Source organism: Hemitrygon akajei, chromosome 31 (assembly GCF_048418815.1).
Source record: "Hemitrygon akajei chromosome 31, sHemAka1.3, whole genome shotgun sequence".
Lineage (NCBI taxonomy): Eukaryota > Metazoa > Chordata > Chondrichthyes > Myliobatiformes > Dasyatidae > Hemitrygon > Hemitrygon akajei.
In genome coordinates this window covers 13,061,639-13,087,921 of record NC_133154.1, presented here as the reverse complement: position 1 = coordinate 13,087,921, position 26,283 = coordinate 13,061,639, and the positions used below count along the sequence as shown (strand labels likewise).

General features: G+C 50.6%; 1 protein-coding gene across 3 annotated transcripts in view; it reads right to left on the bottom strand.

Annotated features, from left to right (window-relative positions):
• Positions 1-8,456: 8,456 nt before the first annotated feature.
• The window catches only part of LOC140719343 (leukocyte antigen CD37-like), a 69,855-nt gene continuing 52,028 nt past the window's right edge, over positions 8,457-26,283 (bottom strand). For all 3 annotated transcript variants that reach the window (XM_073033916.1, XM_073033918.1, XM_073033917.1), the window contains exons 7-9: positions 20,763-20,975; positions 17,183-17,266; positions 8,457-9,739 (exon numbers count right to left, since the gene is read on the bottom strand). In XM_073033916.1, the coding sequence (XP_072890017.1) occupies positions 9,662-9,739; positions 17,183-17,266; positions 20,763-20,975 (375 nt within the window). In that variant the 3' untranslated portion in view covers positions 8,457-9,661. The remainder of the gene's footprint in view (positions 9,740-17,182; positions 17,267-20,762; positions 20,976-26,283) is intronic.

Genomic DNA, 26,283 nt, shown 5'->3' with positions numbered 1-26,283 from the left:
TCAATACAGGTCCCACCTTCCCTGGAAAAGTACCCAATGATCCTAAAATCTTATGCTCTTCTTCCTATCCCAACTCCTAAGCCATGTGTTAAACTAGATAATTTTCCCATTTCTAGCCTCTCTAGTCAGATAGCAATCCTGGAGATCCAGCCCTTTAACTTAGCACCTAACTCCCTGAACTCACTTTGCAGAACCTCTTCACTCTTCCTACCACTGTCACTGGTACCTACAAGGACCATGACCTCTGGCTGTTCACCCTCCCATTTAAGAATGCTGAGGACTCGATCTGAGATATCCTGGACCCTGGCACCCAGGAGAATGACAATCTCATTTTCATCCACAGAATCTCCTTTCTGTTTCCCCAAACTAACAAATCCCCTGTCACCTCAGCTTGCTACTTCTCCCCTTTTCCCTTCTGAGTCATAGAGCCAGCCTCAGTGCCAGAGACCTGACCTCTGCGACTTTCCTCTGCTAGGTCATTTCCCACAACAGTATCCAAAGAGGTAACCTCTTGTTGAGGGGGATGGCCACAGGGATACTCTACACTGGCTCCTTAACCTCTTTCCCTTTCCTGTCACCCAGTTTCCTGTATCCTGCACCTTAGGTGTAACTACTGTATCTCTCTGTATGTCCTGTCACCCACTCAGCCTCCCGAATGATCCGGAGACCATCCAGTTCCAGCTCCAACTCCTTCACGCGGATTGTTAAAAGCTGCAGCTGAATGCACTGCTCGCGGGTGTAGTTGTCAAGGACGCTGGCAGTCTCCCTGCCTTCCCATATCCAAGAGGAGTATTCCTCTATCCTGTCTGGCACCTCTACTGTTCCTGTCTGTAACTATAAAGAAGAAAAAACAATAAACTGTGGGGAAGAAAAAAAAAACTCTACTTACACCTTTTTTTTTTGCCTCTCCTTGCTGAAGCCTCGAAATCTCCACTCTAACTCTGACCACTCCAACAAAGGCAGTTCCAGAAATGCCCCCTCCACTTGGCCCTGCCTTACTTTAATTTGCTGTGGTCAATCGATCCCGAACGCTGATTCACGGCTGCTCAAAGCTCCAAACTGCCCCAAGTCGCTGCCTTTTAAGAACACGGATGTAATGCTGATGTGTTATAAGGTGTTGGTCAGACTGCATTTGGAGGGTTGTGAGCCCCATATCTAAATGAGGATGTGCTGGTATTGGAGACAGTCCAGAAGAGGTTAATGAGAATGGTCCCCGGAATGGAGTGTTTGATGGTTCCGTACCTGTACTTGCTGGAGTTTAGAAAAATGAGTGGGGGAGGAATCTCATTGAAACCTACTGAAAAGCCTAAACAGAATGGATGTTTCCTATAGCGGGGGAGTCTAGGAGCAGAGGGTGCAAGTATTGCCATGCTTCCAGCACCATCATTGCATAGCCTCAACTCACGGACCCTTACGGCTTTTCCTGGGCAGCACAGTCACAGTCAAGTCAGTGCAGGAGGCCCCATAAATAAAAATAAGACAGGGATACGTGAGCGGCTATTGTGTGAGTGGGCCAGTGCTAGAGTGTGGTATCTTTGTCTCATCGGACTTGGGCAAGGTAAGTATCTGTTAAGTTTCCTATTCGTCATTCTTTGTTAGTGCATCGTTGGAGCAGTGAGAATGGCTCAGGGGCAGTGTGAGATGTGGAAATTCTGGGAATCCTCCAGCCTCTGGGACAACCACATCCGCTCTGCTGAAGCTCCTCACAGCAGGTGTTAAAGAACTGGAGAAGCAACGTGATGATCTTCATCTCATATGGGAAACTGAGCAGATGATAGATGGGAGCTACAGGAAGGTAGTCACCCCTAAGACGCAGGAGGCAGGAAAACGAGCAACTATCGGGAGAGGGAAGGGGAATAGGAAGCCAGTACAGAGTGCCCCTGTGGCCATTCCCCTCAATAATAACCATACCATTTTGAGGGGGACGGCCTACTGAGGGGTGGGGGGGGGGGAGCCATAGCAAATGAGTCTCTGGAACTGAGTCTGGAGCTGTGGTTCAGAAGGGAAGGGGGAAGAAGAGGACTGCAGTAATGACTGGTGATTTTATAATTAGAGGTGTTCTGAGGACATGATGGAGACACCCTGATGGTGTGTTGCCTCCCAGGTGCCAGAGTCAGGGATGTCTTGGATCGGGTCCCCAACATTCTAAAGAGCGAGGTGTAGTCAGAAGTCTTGGTACCTTTGGCACCAATGCCATAGGTAGGAAAATCGAGGAGGTCCGGACGAGAGAGTTTAGGGAGATAGGTAGAAAGCTGAAAAGCTGGACTTCCAGGGTAATAATCTCTGGACTGCTGCCTGTGCCATGTACCAGTGAGGGTGAGAATTGGATAATTTGGCAGATGAATGTTTGGCTGAGAAACTGGTGCAGGAGGCAGGATTTCTGGATCTTTGGAATCTCTTCTAGGGAGGGTATGACCTATACAAAAGGGTCCAGTCACTCCGGAACCTGAGGGGGACTAATATCCTTGCGGGCAGGTTTGCTGGAGCTGTTCAGGAGGGTTAAAACTAATTTTGGAAGATTATGGGAACCGGAGTGATAGGGCTGTTGGTTTACAAGCAGAAGCAGTATGTAGTAAGACTATCAGGAAGGACAGGCTGATGATAGGGCAAAATTGCAGTCAGAGGGATGAGATGCAGGGTAAAAGGGGACAAAATTGAAAACTATGATGGATAGAGGTCTGAGGGTGTTATATTTGAATGCACGCAGTATATGGAATAAAGTAGATGATCTTGCAGCCCGGCTAGAGATTGGCAGGTACAATGTTGTGGGCATGGCTGAAAGATTATAGTTAGGAGCTCTATGTCCAAAGATACACATTGTATCAAAAGGCAAGTAGGTAGAGGGGGTGGCATAGCTCTGTTGGTAAAAAATGAAATCAAATCCTTAGAAAGGGGTAACATAGGATAGGAAGATGTAGAAAACCTGAGAGTAGAGTTAAGGGACTGCAAGAGGACAAAATCCCTGATGGGAATTATATAAAGGACTATGAACAGTAGTCAGGATGTGGGCTACAAATTACAACTGGAGATAGAAAAGGCATGTCAAAAGGGAAAAGTTATGGTGGGCATGGGGGATTTCAGTATGCAGATAGATTGGGGAAATCAGATTGGTGCTGGATCCCAAGAGAGAGAATTTGTAGAATGCCAACAAGATGGCATTTTGGAGCAGCTTGTGGGTGAGCCCACCAGGGAATCAGCTGTTCTGGATTGGGTGTTGTGTGGAAGTTCGGGCGTGTCAGGAGGCAAAAGTGAGTGCAGTTGCTATTACTAGGGATAGCCCGGGAAGCTGAAAGGTAGATAAGCCATCTGGACCAGATGAACTACACCACAGGGTTCTGAAAGAGGTAGCTGAAGAGATTGTGCAGGCATTAGTAATGATCTTTCAAGTATCACTAGATTCTGGAATGGTTCCGGAGACCTGGAAAATTGTAAATGTCACTCCATTTCTCAAGAAGGGAAGGAGGCAGAAGAAAGGAACTTACAGGCCAGTTAGCCTGACTTTAGTGGTTGGGAAGATGTCAGAGTTAATTGTTCAGGTTGTGGTTTCAGGGTACTGGGAGGCGCAGGATAAAATAGGCCAAAGTTAGCATGATTTCCTTAAGGGAAAATCTTGCTGGACAAATCTGTTAGAATTCTTTGAGGAAATAACAAGCAGGATAGACAAAGGAGAATCGGTGGATTTTTGTGTACATAGACTGTTGACAAGGTGCCGCATGTGAGGCTGCTTAACAAGAGGCCATGGTATTACAGGAAAGATACTAGCGTTGATAAAGCATTGGCTGGCTGGCAGGAGGCAGAGTGGGAATAAAGGGAGATATTTCTGCTTGGCTGCGGCTGACTAGTGTTCCGCAGGGGCTGGTGTTGAGACCACTTCTTTTTACATTGTATGTCAATAACTTGGATGACCGATTTGATGGCTTCGTGGGCAAGTTTGCAGATGATACGAAGATAGGTAGAGAGGCAGGTGGTGTTGAGGAAGAAGGGAGGCTACAGAAGGACTTAGATGAGGAGAATGGGCAAAGAAGTTGCAAATGGAATAATATGTCAGAAAATGTACGGTCATGCATTTTGGTAGAAGGAATAAAAGCATAGACTATTTTCTGAATGGGGAGAAAATTCAAAAATCCAAGGGGCAAAGAGGAGGGAGTCCTTGTGCAGGATTCTTGAAAGTTTGATTTGCAGGTTGAGTTGGTGGTGAGGAAAGGAAGTTTAATGTTAGCATTCATTTCGAGAGGATTTGAATATAAAAGCAAGGATATAATGTTGAGGCTTTATACGACACTAGTGATGTGTCACTTGGAATATTGTGAGCAGATTTGGGCACCTTATTTAAGAAGGGATGTACTGACATTGGTGAGGGGTTCAGAGGTGCTTCGCGAGAATGATTCCAGGAATGAAAGGCGTCTGATATGAGCAGTGATCGTGAGCTCTGGTCCTTTACCCACTGGAATTTAGAAGAATGAGGGGGGATCTCATTGAATCCTATCGAATGTTGAAAGGTCTCAAAAGAGTGGATGTGGAGAGGATGTTTCCTAAGGTGGGGAAGTCTAAAACCACAGGGCACAGTCTCGGAATAGAGGGACATCCTTTTAGAACAGAGACGAGGAGGAATTTCTTGAGCCAGAGGAAAGAGAATTTGGGGAATTTGGTACCGCAGGCTGCGGAGGCTAAGTCATCGGGTGGAGGTTTGTGATTTGTCAGGGCATGAAAGATTATGGGCAGAAGGCAGGAGAATGGGATTGAGAGGGATCAGCTGTGATAAAATGGCGGAGCAGACTTGATGGGCCAAATGGCCTAACTCTGCACCTACGTCTTACGGTCTTGACATATCGCTGGAAAATATGAATCAAAAATAAGAATCAGACTGAAATTTCACGTTTCATTGAGAAATCAAGACTCATTGGGAATCCATGCATTGCTAATTGAAAACATTGAGGATGGTGTTAGATTTAGTGCAAACACTTGTAAAAACACAAATATTTGTAACCTCAAGGATTGGGAGAACCAATGTATGGCGGGTTGGTGGAGAGAATAGAACGAGCATAAAGTGGTGAGGTTTATGACCCTAAATGGTTTTGGGGACTGCTGTAAGTAAGGGGGAAGAGGCCAACAATATGAACTACGGTATTGGGTCCTTAGATTCTAAGCCGGGGGAAAATCAGTCATGAAAACAGGTTCTGACAGACGTTAAACTATGAGGGAACTTGGGGTCCAAGTCCATCACTTCCTGAAAATGGCCACGCATTGAGTGTGTGGTGAAGGCGGCCCTGGGCATGTTCGCCTTTATCGGCAAAGGCATCAAGCTCGAGAGACAGGCAGTTACGTTACTGCTTCATGGAACTTTGTTAGGAGTATTCATTTCTGTACACCCCATTGTAGGAAGGATGTGGAGAGGGTGCTGAAGAGGCTCACTAGGAAACTGCCTGGATTAGAAGGATGTGCTATGAGGAGAGGCTGAACACATTTGGGTTGTTTTCTCTGGAGGGGCAGAGGCTGAGGGAAGGCCTGAATGATATTTATTAGATTAAGAGGGGCATGGACAGCCGCTATCTTTTCCACAGGGTTGAAATGTCATACTAGAGGGCATGCATTTAAGATTAAGGGTCTATCAACCTCCGCCTTAAATATACCCAATGACCTGGCCTCCACAGCCACCTGTGGGAACAAACTACACGGATTCACCACCCTCTGGCTAAAGAAATTCTCCCTCATCTCCGTTCTAAATGGACGTCCCTCTATTCTGAGGCTGTGCCTTCTGGTCTTAGAGTTCCCCACCATAGGAAACACCCTCTCCACATCCACTCCAGGAGAGGCTGGTCAACCTCTCAAGAATTCCCAACTCACAGCATGCCCGTTTTACAGCAACCGATCTCCTTCACTTGCTGATCAGCATGTCAGACGACTCTCTGATCTGCAGGCTGTCTCCAGCGACGCCCAGGGAGACAAACATCAAGCGCTGACAGCCGATTATCATCTCAGTGAAAGGCACTCCTTAGTCGGGACAGTTGGTATGTCTTTGGAAACCGGAGCACTCAGAGTAAACCGATACAGATACGGGGAGGATGTACAAAGTCCTTAGAGGCAGCAATGGGAAATTGAACCCGGGTCACCTGTACTGTAAACTGTTGTGCTAACCACTATGCTACCGTGCCACCCGTTGCTGAAACCATTGACTACGAACGTAAAGAACGAAAGGGTTTATTCTTGTACATATTTTTTATTTTGAATAAAGTTTATTGTGTTTTTTTAATGCTAATACTCCTACTTCTCACTTACAGCGGAGGAGATGACAGCAGCAGGGGAAGCTTCAATGGTCGCAGCGAGAACGTACAATCTTCGCACAGGCAGCGGCGGAGGTCAGGATCGAACCCGTGTCACTGGAGTACAAAGCAGTAACTACTGCGCCACCTCTTTAGCCGATTTCGATTTAGAGATGCAGCACAGTGATAGGCCCCTTCCGTCCCAATGAGCCCCCGCATCACCCAATTACTCTCACGTCAACAATTACCCCACAAACAGGGGAGTGCGAGGGAACCCAGAAGGTCACGGGGAGAACAAACTGTTGTGTGTTTTAATATTTAAGTGACCTTGTGTATACGTCGGTTGATTAAGCATTCCTGTTCATTTAAATAATCAATTACTAGTTACACGCATAAATACGTGAATGGCATACGACATGACGTTACCACGTAATGGCTCGCTAAAAGCAAAGCGCTTTCCCCGGACCCCCGTGTCCTCCTCTGAACTACTTCAATGCTTTGAAGTTACAGAACATAACTCGTACAGACGAGTGGCAATGAACCCCGGTCGCCGGCGCTGTAACAGCGTTACGCTGACCGCTACACTTCCTCACACTTTATGCCCAGCGGTGGGTGTTGGTCTCTCGCAAACTGAAGGCAAATTCACCCCCTCCCCAACCCCCCCGCTCCTTCCTAAGCCGGTTGTATTTTAGCTAAAAGCACCTAAGCCAAGCTGGGATCCATGGAGCCCTCGGTCAATGGGGCCGGGGTCTGCAGCATACAAAAAGGCTGGGAGCCTCTGATCCGAGTACGAAGGTTGCTCGTCATTTAAAACCCAACATATCCCTTCAAAAAGACAAGAGTCTTGATTCCACAGTCGAGCATTTATTAAAGATATAATTCAGATACAAACAGAGTCCTGGAACTTTTATACCTTAATACTGATAGAACTTTGAAGTACCCTTAGATATAGTAAAGTGATCGGTAGCGATCACAAATGCAATGCTGATTGTATTTAATACAACTCGGAATTAGAAGACACTGTGATTGGTGAGTGAGGTTTTCACTGCATTGACTGTCACTCCAACTCGGAGGAGTGCCCAAGTGTGCCCAACGTGTAGCTGTAGCTTAGAGTGTCTGGCAGCGTTTACCAGCGGAAATAGACACTTAGCACGGGTACAACCATGCATCCCATCCCTCAGTGACACTGATCTCACACTTACTGTACAGGAAGGAATTATTTGTGTACATAATTGACTTGTTTAGCCAGTTATTAGTCACACTCCCTCAGTACTGTCCCTCTGACAGTGTGACACTCCCTCAGTACTGTCCCTCTGACGGTGAGACACTCCCTCAGTACTGTCCCTCTGACAGTGAGACTCTCCCTCAGTACTGTCCCTCTGATAGTGTGACACTCCCTCAGTACTGTCCCTCTGATAGTGTGACACTCCCTCAGTACTGTCCCTCTGACAGTGAGACACTCCCTCAGTACTGACTCTCTGACAGTGAGACACTCCCTCAGTACTGTTCCTCTGACGGTGCGACACTCCCTCAGTACTGTCCCTCTGACGGTGAGACACTCCCTCAGTACTGTCCCTCTGACGGTGAGACACCCCCTCAGTACTGTCCCTCTGACGGTGAGACACCCCCTCAGTACTGTCCCTCTGACGGTGAGACACTCCCTCAGTCCTGTCCCTCTGACGGTGAGACACTCCCTCAGTACTGTCCCTCTGATGGTACGGCACTCCCTCAGTACCGTCCCTCTGATGGTACGGCACTCCCTCAGTATAACTCCGGTGCCTCAGCCTGAACTTTGGGCTCGTGTAAGGTGTGGTTCTGAAGCCAAGGCTGGAAGTGCTCGGTCACATTAAAAAGATGTCAGCTCCCCCAAGAGAGAAGATCAAAATTGCAACAGTCCAGCTGATACAGCGAGGAGGACCTGACTTGTACAATGAGCGGGAACGAATATCCAGATCCTGATGCCCACAGCATGCAGCCTGTGATAAAGTTGTTGAAGAGCATGTCTATGAAATGTAAAATTGTGACAGGATTCTGCCGGAGTTTTCCATTGTGAGCGACAACGTGGCTTACTGATGACCTTCTGAATGCCTGATTCATCATTTCGCAAACCACCTACGATGAAAGATGCCACTGCGCACAAGGCTAAACCCAGGGAAGGATCTCCAAAATCCCTTGAGTTGAGGGTGATCATGGAAACTTACTGCTCAGTGTGACACAAACCAGGAGCTACTCTCTGTACTTTCATCGGAAAGACCCCTTCCTGTCCCACTGCTGATCGTCGCACAAGGCATCTTACAGAAAACATCGAAGACCTCCAGTGGGGTTTCTCTGGGCCAGTGGTATCTGCCCTCCCCCCCACCCCCCAGGCTTCGTAGCGAGAGGTCTCAGGTTCAAATCCGGCCGGCTCCTAGTTCGCTTTCTATCCGTGCTGCGTTGACGGTCGAGCTGGCGACTCGGCCTCGCGAAACAGACGAACGCTTAAAAAGAACATGGCAAAGTTGCCGCCCAATGCGCCCGAAGGTACATTATTTCACCAGTGGGGTCAGGAATGAAAAGACAACGGGCTTAGGCATTGTAATCAAAATGGAGAGGAATTATTTTGAAATAATTCGTTAACTATTCACTTCAAACAAAATCACGAGGGCTTTAAAAAAAAAACTCCCTTTAAATTAACAATCTAAGGCTTGCATGCTTGCTTCCAATTGTATGTTCTTCTCTCTAACTTTAGGGCACTGTAATGAAGATCGCTACCATGCCCGCTTGGATAAGCAGCTCTGCGCCAACGCTAGTTCTGGACCCGCAAGATGTCGAACTGTACTGAAAATGGTTCTGGGGAACCTAAATGGGCAGCAACTGCCACTTTTCAGTCCAACTGACAAATCAACAATTATTCCACTAAAACACCAATTCCCTTTTGACTTCTGCTCATTCAACCTGGAAAAAAAAATAGTTGATTTTTTGACGACCCAAGCAAAAAGCAAAATGCACTCATGTTGCTGTCTACATCATCCAACCTCAGTCCGTTGGCCGGTCAGGAACAAACTGAAGTCCAGCGCAGGTGGAAGGGTTGCTCGGACAAAATGTAATCTTTTCCGGCATGGAATGTTTCACCGTGGTCCCGATTCACCTCCATCGGGTCGATTTTACTCCCCGATAAAATGCCACCATCTCCTGGATTGCGTCGAATTCATTTAGATTCTAGATTAAGGTTAGTAGTGGGTGTGCTTGTGGAGTCCATTTATTCCCAGAGGGTTCAGTATCAGAATTGTAGATCCCGGTCAAATCCTTCCAGGGATTAAACACTGAATTAGAAGTAAAATTATGGCAGGAAGATTTAAAAGAGGAAAAATACACTTTGCTGGCTTTCAATTCCTTCCACACTTGCCCGCAATGTTTCCAGTTTACTGAAAGCGAATGAGTTTGTCGTAGTCGGGGTCGATGTTTCTACACAACAACATCGATAGCGACATCCCAAGGAGCTGTGGGAGAGGGAAGGGAGAGTGTGAGTAGAACGACTCGGACCTGGAGCGCAGGGCGGCGACCCGGTGTGCACTGTTTCACCTGGAGAGAAGATTCCAGCGCTCAAGCCGCCATTACACACTCACGCCCGCAGGACAGAAATCCCCGACCACCCCTCCCACCCCGCCGCATGCACCCAGCCCGTGGGTTTACGCGCAAGAACTCGCAACACGATCCATCAGTAGGGAGGTGCAGCTCACAGCTGGGGCCTCCTCCCCAAAGAAGAGATCAGTGCCCCTCGCCGGCGGGGTGGAAAGTCTGCCCCCCCGGCCGACTTTGACCACCTCACAGAAGCCGGCCTGGCCACACACAGCTCGGGCATCAGTGAGGTCACAGGCAAATCAGCCCATCGTGCCCCCCCACCCCACCACATCCCAGAGTTAACTGGTCCTGTTCCTCCCACTCCCTTCGCTCGCCTCTTCACATGATGAGGGATGCTGGCTCCTTCACGCAGCCAAAAGGGAACCTCAGACCCCCGTGCCCTCAGGGTGAAATTATCTTTCCACACCTCCAACCCCCACCCACCCCCCCATTCTTCCACCAGCCATCACTTTGTGGTTCGATCCCGAACACTTCCGACACCGCAAACATGCAAAGGGCTTTTAATTAGGCAGATAATGACAGGCGGCTCCCAAGGGAGGGATCTCAGCTTTGCTGCGACTCACTGGTCCTAATCTCTGCGTGGTGTAATCAGTGTTGACTGGCACCCCACAATGTTGGCAGTGCACGAGTCCAGCCCATTTCACTAGGCCCTCCAAAATGCTGTACAGTTTACTCTGCGGCAGTGGATGAGTTATCTGACAGCTCTAACTCTTCTCTCTCCTGTACGGACTGCTCTGTTGCGGTAGATGGCTGGGCTAACAGCTCTAACTCTTCTCTCTTCTGTACGAACTGCTCTGTTGGCTGGGCTAACAGATCTAACTCTTCTCTCTCCTGTACGGACTGCTCAGCTGCTGTCCGTCGCCCACTTCCGTGTGACTCCCCCTGCCTTGCTGTAAAAGATGGCTTAGCTGACAGCTCTGTCTGCTCCAGGTCAGCTCCAGAAGGGCTGGAGGGCCCAGCGGTCACTCCCCTAGGCTGGAGTAGTCTGAATGCGGTGCAGAGCATGTGATCGTTCGCCAGCAGCACCAATGACAGGGCAAGCAGCATCAGCTGGAAGGAGAAGGCAGGAAAAGAGACTGAAAATTGGCATTCACCTGACATATCGGCTTTCACTTGTACTGCCCCACCTTTGGAACTTGCGCCAACACATACACCCAGTGGCCACTTTATAGGCCTGGGTGAAAACGAGCATATTTGCATTGCTCGTTAATGCAAATATCTAATCTGCCAATCATGAGGCAGCAACTGAAGGCATAAAAGCATGCAGACATGGTCAGGAGGTTCATTTGTTGGTCAGACCAAACATCAGGGTGGGGAAGAAATGTGAGCTAAATGACTTCGACTGTGGAACAATTGTTGGTGCCAGATGGGGTGGTTTGAGGATCTCAGATACTGCTCATCTCCTGGGATTTTCAGGCACAGCAATCTCTGGAGTTCACAGAGAATGGGGCAAAAAAAACAAAAAAATCTAGTGAGTGGCAGTTCTGTGGGGGTAAACACTTTGTTAACGAGAGAGGTCGGAGGAGAATGGCCAGACTGGTTCAAGCTGACAGGAAAGTGACAGTAACTCAAAGAACCACGTGTCACAACAGTGGTGTGCAGAGGAGCATCTCTGAACGCACGACACAGTGATCCTTGAAGGGGACGGGCTACAGCAGCAGGAGACCACGAACAGACACTCAGCGGCCTCTTTGTTAGATTCAAGATTGTTTAACGTCATTTCCAGTACACAAATGTAAAGGAGAATGAAATAATTGTTACTCCCGATCTGATGCAGCACAAAAAACCCACAAAAGATAAATAATACAATAATGATGATTTTTTAAAAACCCACAATATAAATACATAAGATAGCTTATGTAGATGGATTGATTAGGTACTGGAGTGGCCACTGAGTGTATGGCAGTAGGGTCTTGAGAGAGGGTTTGCATGCCAGTGCCACCAATCTCCACCTGAGCTGCTGCCAGAACCGTTTAGCTTGGAACCCTGCCCAATGTTCAGTCAGTTCCTCAATCCAATTCTACCACGTAAGATCATCTGATCCATATTACTGCTCCCTCTGCCTGGTATTGATTACACAGATTTTAATACACTGACAGCAACAACGGATTCTGATAACACTCTTTTCTATTCAATCCCATATTTTGAGGGGGAATGGGAAAAGGGAAAAAGAGCTCTTGATTCCTAATTTCTCTCTCTGACTGATGAGAATTTCCCTGAGCTTGACCACACTGACTCTCACTAGAGAAACACACACACACACAGACTCTCACTAGAGAAACACACACACACACACACACACACACACTGGGGGAACAGGACCCACACACACACTGACCCTCACTGGGGGAACAGATCCCACACACACTGACCCTCACTGGGGGAACAGGACCCACACACACTGACCCTCACTGGGGGAACAGGACCCACACACACTGACCCTCACTGGGGGAACAGGTCCCACACGCACACTGACCCCTCACTGGGGGAACAGGACCCAAACACACACTGACCCTCACTGGGGGAACAGGACCCACACACACTGATCCTCACTGGGGGAACAGGTCCCACACCACTGACCCTCACTGGGGAACAGGTCCCACACACACACTGACCCTCACTGGGGGAACAGGTCCCACACACACTGACCCTCACTAGGGGACAGGTCCCACACACACACTGACCCTCACTGGGGGGACAGGTCCCACATACACACTGACCCTCACTGGGGGAACAGATCCCACACACACTGACCCTCACTGGGGGAACAGGACCCACACACACTGATCCTCACTGGGGGAACAGGTCCCACACACACACTGACCCTCGCTGGGGGAACAGGTCCCACACACACTGACCCTCACTAGGGGACAGGTCCCACACACACACTGACCCTCACTGGGGGGACAGGTCCCACATACACTGACCCTCACTGGGGGAACAGGTCCCACACACACACTGACCCTCACTGGGGGAACAGGTCCCACACACACACTGACCCTCACTGGGGGAACAGATCCCACACACACTGACCCTCACTGGGGGATGGGTCCCACACACACACTGACCCTCGCTGGGGGAACAGGTCCCTCACACACTGACCCTCACTAGGGGACAGGTCCCACACACACACTGACCCTCACTGGGGGGACAGGTCCCACATACACTGACCCTCACTGGGGGAACAGGTCCCACACACACACTGACCCTCACTGGGGGAACAGATCCCACACACACTGACCCTCACTGGGGGAACAGGTCCCACACACACTGACCCTCACAGGGGGATGGGTCCCACACACACTGACCCTCACTAGGGGACAGGTCCCACACACACACTGACCCTCACTGGGGGGACAGGTCCCACATACACTGACCCTCACTGGGGGAACAGGTCCCACACACACACTGACCCTCACTGGGGGAACAGATCCCACACACACTGACCCTCACTGGGGGAACAGATCCCACACACACTGACCCTCACTGGGGGATGGGTCCCACACACACACTGACCCTCGCTGGGGGAACAGGTCCCTCACACACTGACCCTCACTAGGGGACAGGTCCCACACACACACTGACCCTCACTGGGGGGACAGGTCCCACATACACTGACCCTCACTGGGGGAACAGGTCCCACACACACACTGACCCTCACTGGGGGAACAGATCCCACACACACTGACCCTCACTGGGGGAACAGGTCCCACACACACTGACCCTCACAGGGGGATGGGTCCCACACACACTGACCCTCACTAGGGGACAGGTCCCACACACACACTGACCCTCACTGGGGGGACAGGTCCCACATACACTGACCCTCACTGGGGGAACAGGTCCCACACACACACTGACCCTCACTGGGGGAACAGATCCCACACACACTGACCCTCACTGGGGGAACAGGTCCCACACACACTGACCCTCACAGGGGGATGGGTCCCACACACACTGACCCTCACTGGGGGGACAAGTCCCACACACACTGACCCTCACTGGGGGGACGGGTCCCACACACACACTGACCCTCACTGGGGGAACAGGTCCCACACACACACTGACCCTCACTGGGGGAACAGGTCCCACACACACTGACCCTCACTGGGGGGAACAGGTCCCACACACACACTGACCCTCACTGGGGGAACAGGTCCCACACACACTGACCCTCACTGGGGGAACAGGTCCCACACACACACTGACCCTCACTGGGGGAACAGGTCCCACACACACTGACCCTCACTGGGGAAATAGGTCCCACACACACACTGACCCTCACTGGGGGAACAGGTCCCACACACACACTGACCCTCACTGGGGGGAACAGGTCCTACACTGATTCTAACTGAGATATTGGTTCCTTTACCATGCAGTCCCAGAAGCCACTGGCACAGCACAGTAGTTTTGTACCATCAAAGTCGACCCTATAGCAATTCGCTGGCACAAAACTAATGGCTTTTGGGACCGCCTGGTCAAGGAAGCCAATTAAACTAGAGGAAAAATTTTTTAACAAAGACGAAGATCTCACTGTAAGTAAGAACTGGAATTCGGTTGTAAACAAGGTGGGGGAGCAGAAACCTGATTGGATGAGCACGAACCAATCAGGAAGGACGGACGATGGGGGTATAAATACCACTGGACTAGACATGCCCAGGTGTCATCCCTGACGAAGATGGCAGAGTTTGTCATCGAAACGTCGGTTATAATCAACACCTGTACCCGGCTGGAAGCCTGAGAAGAGTTTAGTTCATACAATGTCTCGTCACCCCATAATTGGCGTGGAAATAAATAAACACACTCAGAAGCACTCACACGACAAGCAGATGTTAGCTTTCAGCTGTTCAAGTGAAAGTTACCTTGCCAATATTCTAAGTAGGAAGCTCTGGGTGCAAAATGCAAGCAAACGAAGGAGATTTGGGTTAGTACAGCTGGCGACTGACAACACAACACTTCACACACTTGCAAACCCAGGCAGCTGTAAAAAGCATGCTTTCTGCTCCCCAACACCACCCACCCCGCCATCGGTAAAATCGACTCTGGTCCTTCCTGCCATCCAACTCCCCTAACTCACCATTGGTCAACTCATTGCCTGAGCCCACCTCCCCCAAAGGAGCTAACAAGTCAAAAACGCTGGAGGAACTCAGGTCGGGCACCAGCTGTGGTGGGGAATGAACAGTCAGCGATTCGGGTCGAGGCTGTCCGTGTTTGTTGCTCCAGATTCGCTGAACCTCGGTACACTTGACAAAGAGAAACCAATTTTGCTTTGTAGGGTTGTTGGCCGAACCTGGAGGCGAGGACGCAAACGTTTCGTCGCTAGTCAAGGTGACATTGTCGGTGCACAATTAAGTATTATTTCTGCAGAGTGCTTGTGTTTATATTGGTTTGACTCGCTGTTCTGCGTGATCGGGACCAAGGGGTGAGCGCTGGACATCCGAGGAACTGACAACCAGCGATACAGGCCGACGGAGATCACTCAGCCTTCCAGTTGGCCAGGACCCAGTGGAGACCAGCGGCCAGCACGACAGCCGAACAATCAGAACGATAAGTCGGACGATTATAAACCCGAGCACTCGGCAGAGACAACTCAGTCGCGCGCCGATTTGGTGATGAAACGTTTGCGGCCCAACCTCCAGGCTCGGCCAACAACCCTACAAACGAGCAGCCCATCCGAGCCACCAAACCCCCCACCTTTCATTTTGGTTTGCCAATTCATCTGCCGTCGCTCGTGTCTGTTTTCCTCGCCCACCGAGAAGGCTCTCCAAGGCGTACCCACTCTGCAGAAATTTCCTGCGCTCCCTGACCGGAGTTCTCCAAGACCCTCCCCCTCTGCGGGTTCCCCTGGCGCCCCCGCTCTCCAACCACACTCTCGTGCAGACTCGCTAAACTGCCCAGATGAACGTTCTCAGCCCAAAACATCGACTGCTCATTTCGCACCACAGGTGCTGGGGTCCTCCAGCAACTTGCCCATTGCCGCAGATTCAAGCCCCTCCAGTCCGTGGTGTGCCCTCCTCTCCCCCCACCACTACAGGGTTACTCTGTCCGAAAGTTACCTCAATCACCCAGTCCAACCTCTCCCACCTACGGTCTCCACTACCCATTACCTGTTCCACCCCTCACCACAGAGAGGTGGTGCCCTAAATTCCCCAGCAGACCCAACCTGAGGTCCTTGTCTCCCGATTCCCTCAGTCCCAGTACACCCGCTCCCGCTGACCAACTCCTTCCACTAACTCTCTTCAGAAACTGCTCCGAGGTTTCCATTCCCCACAAGCGTGCCACCCATCCCACTTGCTCACCTCCCGGGTGAGCGTCTCCGTTCGTGCACCCTCCGCCATCTCTTCCAGCACCACAGTACGGAGTTTGCAATCTCCTGGAGCCCAGGTTTAGGGGTTGAGGAGTGGAGGGTGTTGGAAGAGGCGGAGTGGGTACGGGAGACGGGGGAGGACTTCCTCCGGCCCTGCTGAATACTGACCCTCGCTCGTGAGGCTCTTTCTCGCTGACATCCCCTCCCTGGACTCACCTCCCCCCCCCCACCGACCATTTCAAACTCTGCAAACTTCACCACAGTCGAGACAGCAAAGCCCGGGCACCTGGTGGGGAGCATTGGGAGGTCGGCCCAGGATCCCGCACGCTCAGTCCGTTTCCAGCCCAAGCAGCATTCCAGGCTACAGCAGAGAAGCTGCAGAAACTGAACACAACATGGCTTAGTGGCAGGCCCTGGTTCCATCCCAACCCTCACCCTGAACCTAGCCCTGCGCGGGAAAGGCGTAGAGAGGCACGGGCCAAATGTGGACAGATGAGACTAGCTTCGACCGTAAGATGTAGGAGTATTAGGCCATGTCTGATCCATTTTCCCAATCTCTTGCCTTCTCTCCTCATCCATTCGTGCCCTGACCAATGAAGACCCGTCAATGACTTGGCCTGTGCCAGCAAATGTTACAGCGTAGGTAGACATCTTGGGCTGAAGGGCCTGGTTCCATGTGAAATAACCCCACCACCTCCCCTCCGATGGTTCCACTGAACACTCCGCAGAGTCTGCCACTTGAAACAGTAACTCTAGCTTCTCTTCCCGCAGATGCTGACCGACCTGCTGAGTGTTCCCAGCATTTTCTATTTTTCTTTCAGGTTTTCAGCATCTGCAGCGGGGTTTTCTCCCCTCAATTTTTCACATACACACCGTGAATCTGACTCTCCCCCCGATCTCACTGTGCTCTCTCTCTCTCCCCCCACCCTGGCCGCCGCCCCCCCCCCCCCCCCCCCCCGTACTTGACAGGCTCTGGCTCTCCATAGCGACTCACCTCTACCACGGTGATACTGATGCAGATGATTGTTATGCTGATGACATTTTCTTGCACCCACTCAAACACCCTCCTCCTGCAGCCCTGGGAAAGAAAGACAAGAAGCCCGGTCAGCTCGGCAGCGTTTCCATGCCTACACCCAGCATTACCGCGGTGAACGGTGGGACCCTCAACTGTACTGATTGTTGGGGCCCATTGCTCCCAGACAGTGGCGGCTCAGGGAGATGAAGACAGCGTAGGGCACGCTTGCTTTTATTAATCCGGGCACTGAGTTCTAGGGTCAGAAAACCAAGTTGCAGCTTTATAAAACTCCGGTTAGGGTGCACCTACAGAGTATTTCACTCAATTCTGGTCTCCACAGTACGGGAAGAAAGCGGAGGCTTTGGAGAGATTTACCAGGCTGCCTGGAGTAGGGATGGTGCAGATGAGTGGTCAGTTGGCCCCCTTCCGAAAGGAAATAGCCAGGAGCTCCTGATTATGGATCATACCATCCGGTGAGGCAGTATTTTTGCTCGCTTTCGGAACTACTTTTTTTTTTACTGTTTTTTATTGTATCTTTTAAATTTTTATCACGTATTGCACTGTCCTTCTGCCACAGAACAGCAAATCACACGGCATATGTCAGCGATGATAAACCTGATTCTGACTCATACAGTACTGTGCAAAAGTCTTTTAGGCACATATATATAGCGAGGCTGCTTAAGACTTTACACAGTACTGTAGTGATTTTATGTATCGTACGGTACTGCTGCAAAAAAAAAACCAAAATTCATGACACATGCGAGTGATGATAAACCTGATTCTGATTTAGGTCTCTATTGTGGGCTGAGAGCGGGAAGGGGGCAGGGAGAGGGGAATCGTGGCTGGGAAAAAGGGAAGGGAGTGGGACGCAGAGAGACATTCTGTAACGATCAATAAACCAATTGCCTGGAATCAAATGACCTTGCCTGGTGTCTCAGGGCCGGGTGAGCCTGAACCCATGACACCTCCCCCCCCCCACCCCACCCCTGGCACTCCTGCCTGTCCCGCAGCACTCCACCCTCACCATTCACAACATCCTTTGTTCCCACCAGATTTACAAACTCGCTCTCTGCTCCACGTTGACAAATACAGTCCTGGGCAAAAGTCTCTGGCACCCTAACTATATGCAACACGAGTGAATCTGCAGAGGCGGGAAATAGATAAAAACACAAAATGCTGGCAGAACTCAGCAGGCCAGACAGCATCCATGGGAGGAGGTAGTGACGACGTTTCGGGTCGAAACCCTTCCCGAAACGTCATCACTACTTCCTCCCATAGATCAAACACGAGGAAATCTCAGCCCAAAACGTCGACAGTGCTTCTCCCTACGGATGCTGCCTGGCCTGCTGAGTTCCGCCAGCATTTTGTGTGCGTTGTTGTTCCTCCCATAGATGCTGTCTGGCCTGCTGCATTCCACCAGCATTCTGTGTGTGTTGTTGTTCCTCCCATAGATGCTGTCTGGCCTGCTGAGTTCCGCCAGCATTTTGTGTGCGTTGTTGTTCCTCCCATAGATGCTGTCTGGCCTGCTGCATTCCACCAGCATTCTGTGTGTGTTGTTGTTCCTCCCATAGATGCTGCCTGGCCTGCTGAGTTCTGCCAGCATTTTGTGTTTTTACCATAACTGTATTTGGTGGTTCTGGGCCTCTATTCACTGGGATTCAGAAGAGTCAGGGGCGGATCTCAGTGAAACCTATCGGACTCGATAGATTGGATGTGGAGAGAAAATTTCCTATGGTGGGACAGTCTAAGACCAGAGGACGCAGCCTCTGAATTAGAGGAGTGTCCTTTTTGAACGGAGATGAGGAAGAATTTCTCCAGCCGGAGCGTGGAATCCGTTGCCACAGCTCATGTGGAAGCCAAGTCATTGGGTATATTGAAGGCAGAGACTGATAGATTATTGATTAGTCAGGGCGTGAAGGGATTTGGGGAGAAGGCGGGAGGTTGGGGCTGAGAGGGAAAATTAGATCAGCCATGGTGGAATGGCAGGGCAGACTCAATGGGCCAAAAGGCCTAATCTGCTTGTGTGTCTAAGACTTTTACACAGTACAGTATTCAGCCAGAACCCAGACTACTCTGGGGCGACAGTCTCTGATATTAAGTTGACTGGACTCTCAGCACCTACCCACCACGCTGGTTCCAGGGATCGGTACATCATTAATTGCTGAATAATTATCCGTCGGATGGACACTTAACATCGGTGCCATTCTGATTGTCCCCATTACAGGAAGGGTGTGGAGACTTTGGAGAGGCTGCAGGAGGTCTACTAGGACGCTGTCTGGGTTAGAGGGCACGTGCTACACGTAGAGATCCTCACAAACTGAGGTCGTTTTCGCTGGAGGATCAGAGGGGCTGAGGGGAGTCCTGACAGAAGTTTGTGGGACTTCCAGCAGTTCTCTGGCTCAACTTAGTAACAGAGAATGTGTACGGTTTACAGCCTGAAATTCTTACCCTTCACAAAGAGCCACAAAACAGGAGAAAACCCAAAGAAGGAATGACGGACAAGATTAGAATCCTGAAGACCACACCCCCCCCACAGCAGCGGTGTGTCAACCCTTGCCCACCCTCAATTGCTCCAGCAAAAACATCAACCCCCTCTCCCGGGGGGGGGGGGGGCAGACGATAGGAGAAGTCAGGTGAGCGGGAGAAGAAGGAATCTGATAAGAGAGGAGAGTGGACCATGGGAGAAAGGGAAGGAGGAGGGGACCCAGGGGGAGGTGAGAAAGTGGAACGTCAGAATGGGGACATTTAATCAGCCTGGCCAAAGGGCGTGCCCCTGCGCTCTACTGCTCTGTGCTCTGACCAAAGGGTAGACCCTGCAACCAGGCTCACAGGACAGGGGGACAGGGTCAAGTTAATCAGAGACTGTCCTGGACCATATCAGTCCAACCCATTCAGAATCAAAACAGAAGCTGCTGGAAATACTCAGTGAGTCAGTCTGCATCGGTGGGAACAGATAACGTTTCAGGTCAAAGACCTTTCATCAGAATTGGAAGGAGACAGAAGTTTGTTCATTTGTAAGGAAGGTGGGTGAGGGGAGACATTACTGGTGGGGTAAAACCAGGATGCATTTTTAATTGCAACACACAATCTGCTAGAGGAACTCAGCGGGTCAGGCAGCAACTGTGGGGGGGGGGCGGGGGGGTTGCAGGAATCGTTGATGCTTGGATTCATACTGGAGCGGGAAGGAAGCCGCCTCTTTTGCCCTCTCCTCTTTACACCGGCTTCCTTACCTTCTTTCCCCTCTGCTGTTAGTCCCAATGCACGGCCTCCATCCAAAACATCAACGACTCTCCCCCCCTCTCTCTCTCACACACACACACACACACACACACTCGCCCCGCTGAGCTCCTCCAGCACCTTCTGTTTTAGCTGACTGATCAGCAACGCCCCCCCTGCCCCCGCAACTCCCCGCTCCCCTCCCCGCAGACGCCGCCTGGCCTGCTGAGTGTTCCGGCATCCCCAGTTATTTCAGATTTCCCAGCGGCGGAGGTCCCTTTCGGTCTGCAGCCCGTGCGCTCGGAGGTGGGGCCGGCACAGTCCGAGTCCGGGGGGGCCTTACCTGGATCTTCTCTGTCAGTGGGTTGCTGGCAGCCCAGCAGATCCCAAACTCCCCTGTGTTATTGAGGTAGGTGGAATTTTTGAACAAAGAGCTCTGGCAGGAACACGGGAAGGGGTAGCTTTGGCTTTCGCTCAGCGAACTTCCTGAAGAATTTCTTGCAAAGTTGGGGTTCTTCAGCCACTCCTGAGAGTTGTTCCAACCACAACAAGCGAACTACAAAAGGGGGGAAAGATTTATAGGTAGTTTGTTAAACACTGTTCTCCGTGACTAGAACATGATGTCAGTCTGTGACTTTACAGCAGCCCAACTATAAAGGTCTAACCTCACTCATGAACTGAGTTCAGTAAAAAAAAAAATGCCCCCCCCCAAACCTCCAGAGTAAAAATTAGCCCCTGCCCTGCAGAGATTTGAAGAGTGGAGAGGGGAGAGTGGAATCACCCTCCCCCCCCCACCAAATTCTTGCTATTGAGGGAGTGCAGCGTAGGTTCACGAGGTTAATTCCCGGGATGGCGGGACTGTCATATGTTGAAAGATTGGAGCAACTGGGCTTGTATACACTGGGATTTAGAAGGATGAGAGGGGATCTGATTGAAACATATAAGATTATTGAGGGATTGGGCACGCTAGAGGCAGGAAACAGGTTCCCGATGTTGGGGGAGTCCAGAACCAGAGGCCACAGTTTAAGAAGAAGGGGTAGGCCATTTAGAACGGAGTTGAGGAAAAACTTTTTCACCCAGAGAGTTGTGGATCTGTGGAATGCTCTGCCTCAGAAGGCAGTGGAGGCCAATTCTCTGGATGCTTTCAAGAAAGAGTTAGGTGGAGCTCTTAAAGATAGCTGAGTGAAGGGATATGGGGAGAGGGCAGGAACGGGGTACTGACTGTGGATGATCAGCCATGATCACAGTGAATGGCGGTGCTGGCTCGAAGGGCCGAAAGGCACCTATTGTCTATAGTCAAATTGGCAATTTCGTACTGTCACGTCTACCAAGGTACAGTGACAGAACTTGGATTTGCACGCTGTCTAACATCAGCACTGCCAGTTAGTACAAGGGAAGAGCGATCACAGAGCGCAGAATAGAGTGGGGCAGTCACTCAGTAAAAGGTGCAAGGCATGACGAGGTAGATCCTGAGGGTGACAGCGCAAATTATCGTACAAGCAGTCTGTTTAACCGTTTCATAGCAGCGGGACAGAAGCTGTCCCTGAGACGGGTGGTACGTGACTTGAGGCTTTTCTGTCTGGTGGGGGGGGGGGGGGGGGAAGAGAGGATGCCGGGGGTGGGGGGGGGGGGTGTTGGTCAGTGGGATTGTTGCATTAACCGCTGCTTGTTGATCGTAAACTGCTGGAGAGACGCGATGAGTGGGGCAGGCCGTTGGCAGTAGCCCGGCATTAATTTCATTTTATTTTAAAGATTGGCTTTACTCGCTGCGTGCACGTCGACTGGCGCGGTCCGAGGGCGCACCGGGGGGGCAGCGTGCAAGTGTCACTAGGCTTCCTGCGCCAACATAGCGTGCACACAGCTCACCGACGCGAACCCATACAGCTTCGGGATGCGGGGGGAAGCCGGAGGAAATCCCAGCCGGTCACGGGGCGGCGTACAGGCAGCAGCGGGAATTGAACCCCGATCGCCGACGTTGTACAGTGCTACACTGACCACTATGCTACCGCGATGCCCTTCCGCATTTCTCGCCAGCGCCCCTCCGAGTTTACCACTCAACCACATGGCTACATACAGCAACCAACTAATCTACCGACCTTCCCCCTCACCTGCCGGCTTCTATTCCTCCCCTCCTCGCCCCCACCTTATTCTGGCTTCTGCCACCTTCCTTTCCAGTCCCGACGAAGGGCCTCAGCCTGAAATGTTTACTGTTTACTGTTTATTCCCCTCCGTAGACGCTGCCCGACTGACTGAGTACTTGCAGCATTTTGTGCGCGCGTTGCTCATGATACCCCAGCATTCCCCGAATCTCGCTGTGTTCATAATCCACCGATCAACGCGCTTTCGGGATGTGGGAGGGACCCAGAGGATGCAAACTCCACACGAACAGCACCGGAAGTCAGGTTTGAGCTGAGGTCCCTGGCGCGGCGGGAGAGGGGCCGGGCGCTGTACCACTGTGCAGACCTGCGCTGAAGACAGTCTACATCTCAGTCGACTGCCGGCCTTGCCAAGGAAGACCAGATTTCGCAAATATATTTTTTAAAAACCCCTCATTTGGAAGGAACATGCTTGAAATCTTTCCCTCTACATCACTCATTCCCACCGTACGTGACTGAGCAGAGTGTCTGTTCAGTTAAAGGTCGGGGATTCAGCCTGCAGGATCTACTCTGGGCCCTACGCTTTGATGCAATCACGATGAAGGCATGCCACAGCCCTACTTCATTAGAAGTTTGAGGAGATTTGGTAATGTCACCAAAGACTCCAAGCAAAACTTCTACAAAGAGGCAGAGAGCGCTCTACTGGTTGCATGGAACCTGCAGAGAGTTGTAGACTCAATCAGCTCCCTTGCAGGCACAAACCTCCGCTCCATCGAGAGCATTGTCAAAAGGCAATGCCTCAAAGAGGCAATATCCATCAGTAAAGACCCTCATCCTCCAGGACATGCCCTCTTCTCCTTACCTCCATCAGGGAGGAGGTACAGGAGCCCGAAGACCCACACTCAATGTTTTAGGAACAGCTTTGTCAGATTTCTCAACGGTCCACAAACCCCTGAAAGTCACCTTGCTCTGTCTCTTTTGCGCTTTTTTTTACTGTAACTAATTTTAATCTTACTGTGTCTCGCACTGTACTGCTGCCACAAACAACAAACTTCGCAGCACGTCACCGAGGATCTCACACAGTCTTACACACCGGCTGTGCGGTGAAGAAGGCACAACAGTGCCTCTTTCACCTCAGACGGCTGAAGAAGTTTGGCATGAGTCCCCAGATCCTAAGGACTTTCCACAGGGGACACAATTGAGAGCATCCTGACTGTCTGCGTCACCGCCTGGTATGGGAACTGTACTTCCCTCAATCGCAGGATTCTGCAGAGAGTGGCCCAGCACATTTGTAGATGTGAACTTCCCACTATTCAGGACATTTACAAAGACAGGTTTGTAAAAAGGGCCCGAAGGATCATTGGGGTCCTGAGTCACCCCAACCTCGGACTATTCCAGCTGCTACCATCCGGAAACAGTATCGCAGCATAAAAGCCAGGACCAACAGGCTCCGGGACAGCTTCTTCCACCAGGCCATCAGACTGATTAATTCACACCGATACAATTGTATTTCTATGTTATATTGACTGTCCTGTTGTACATACTACTTATTACCAATTACTATAAATTGCAGAATGCACATTTAGACAAAGACATAACATAGTTTTTTTTTACTCCCCGTGAATGTGGAGGATGTCAGTAATAAAGTCAATTCAATATGCTGTTCTGCTGTTGTTGATGCTGCTTGCATTGTCCTGCTGAGCATTGGGGGCACCATATTTTTGAGCTGACACTTGCAGTCTGCCTCCAGCACGTCCTTAGTAACATTGGCTGTTAACACAAACGACCAACTGTATGTTTCGATGCAGATGTGTTAAATAAATCTGGATCTTAATCTGAATGTCAGTGATTCTGATCCAGCCTGTAGGGCAGAGATTGGCCAGCAGGTGGCACTGCCATTACGCGTCTGTGGGCCCAGTGGCGCCATCAGCGGTGGATGGTGGTATTGCAGCTGGTGCTCAGATGGACAGGGTCGTTGGATCTGATGGTCTTCAAAACACAACCCACCGCACCTTTCTCGACATACAAAGGAATCTCAGGCTCGCGATTGTCAATAAATAAAATAATCCAGGAGATGTCACCTTCTCGCAGCCACCATTGAGTGGGAGGTACAGAAGCCTGAAGTCCCACACCACCGGGTTCAAGAACAGATTAAGATGACCTTTATCCGTCACGGTTACATCGAAACCAACAGTGAAACGTGTCGCTTGTGTCCACGACTAACACAGTCCGAGGACGTGCTGGGGGCAGCCCGCAAGTGTCGCCAAGTTTCCTACGCCCATAACTTACTAGCCCTGACCCGCACGTCTTCGGAATGCCGGAGGAATCCCACACAGTCACCCGGAGGGAGCGGAGGGGAGGGATGTGCGAACTCCTCACAGTCGGCAGTGGGAATCGAACCCCGAACGCTGGCGCTGTAAAGGTTCTGCGCGGCTGTGCGCCCTTTCCTTCAATCATTAGCTTCCTGAACCAACCACTAAAATGGACTGTGTTACACACACACACACACACACACACACACACACACACACACACACACACACACACACACACACACACACACACACACACACACACACACACACACACACACACACACACACACACAAGTTGAGAAGTTCGAAGTTCCTGTGAGTCAACATCTCAGAGGATCTATCGTGAAGGAGGGAATCCAGTGGATCTACTTCATCAGGGTTTTGAGAAGATCTGGTACGTCGCCAAAGACTCTACAGATGTACTAGGGAGCGCATTCTGAGCGGTCACGCCACTCCACGCCACTGTGGAGTCTCCAATGAGCACATTTTAAAAAAGCTGTAGCGGGTGGCAGACTCCGCCAGCCTCATCACGGTACTACCTACCCATGACGGAGAGCACTCGGTAAAGGCACTGCCAACACACGCTCATTCACTCACAAACATCGGCTTGTAGCTCTGCTGGGTGTACGCACTGTAACGTCTTACCGGTACGATGCGCTCGGGTTGGCTTTTTGGTGCCTTCCCCGCCAAACACGGCAATATATTCAATCTCCTTAGTAATGGGGATCTATAAACATGGATACGCTATTTGTATACTATATTTAAGGAAGATACTTCTGTTTATTTTGTAACATAATCGTAACTACATTGTGGGCTGCATCATATTCTGATTCATGTGTAGTCTTAAGACTGTTGGTAATCTTAGTGTAAAACAAAGGGGCTGATCTCCTTCATTAGGGGAGAGATAGGGGCTGCCGGGATTTCACAATGGACATGAAAAAGTTTGGAGTTTTCAGTGTGTTCTTTTGTAGAATTCTTTTTAAATATTGGCATATTTCTTTTCTCTGACCCTGACTTCGCAAGACCCTGCAGCGGATAGTGAGGTCAGCTGAGAAGATCATCGGGGTCTCTCTTCCCGCCATCACGGACATTTACACCACTCGCTGCATCCGCAAAGCAAACAGCATTATGAAGGACCCCATGCACCCCTCATACAAACTCTTCTCCCTCCTGCCATCTGGGAAAAGGCTCCGAAGCATTCGGGCTCTCACGACCAGACTATGTAACAGTTTCTTCCACCAAGCATCAGACTCCTCAATACCCAGAGCCTGGACTGACACCTTATTGCCCTATTGTCCTGTTTATTATTTATTGTAATGCCTGCACTGTTTTGTGCACTTTATGCAATCCTGGGTAGGTCTGTAGTCTAGTGTAGTTTTTTTCTGTGTTGTTTTTTACGTAGTTCAGTCTAGTTTTTGTACTGTGTCATGTAACACCATGGTCCTGAAAAACA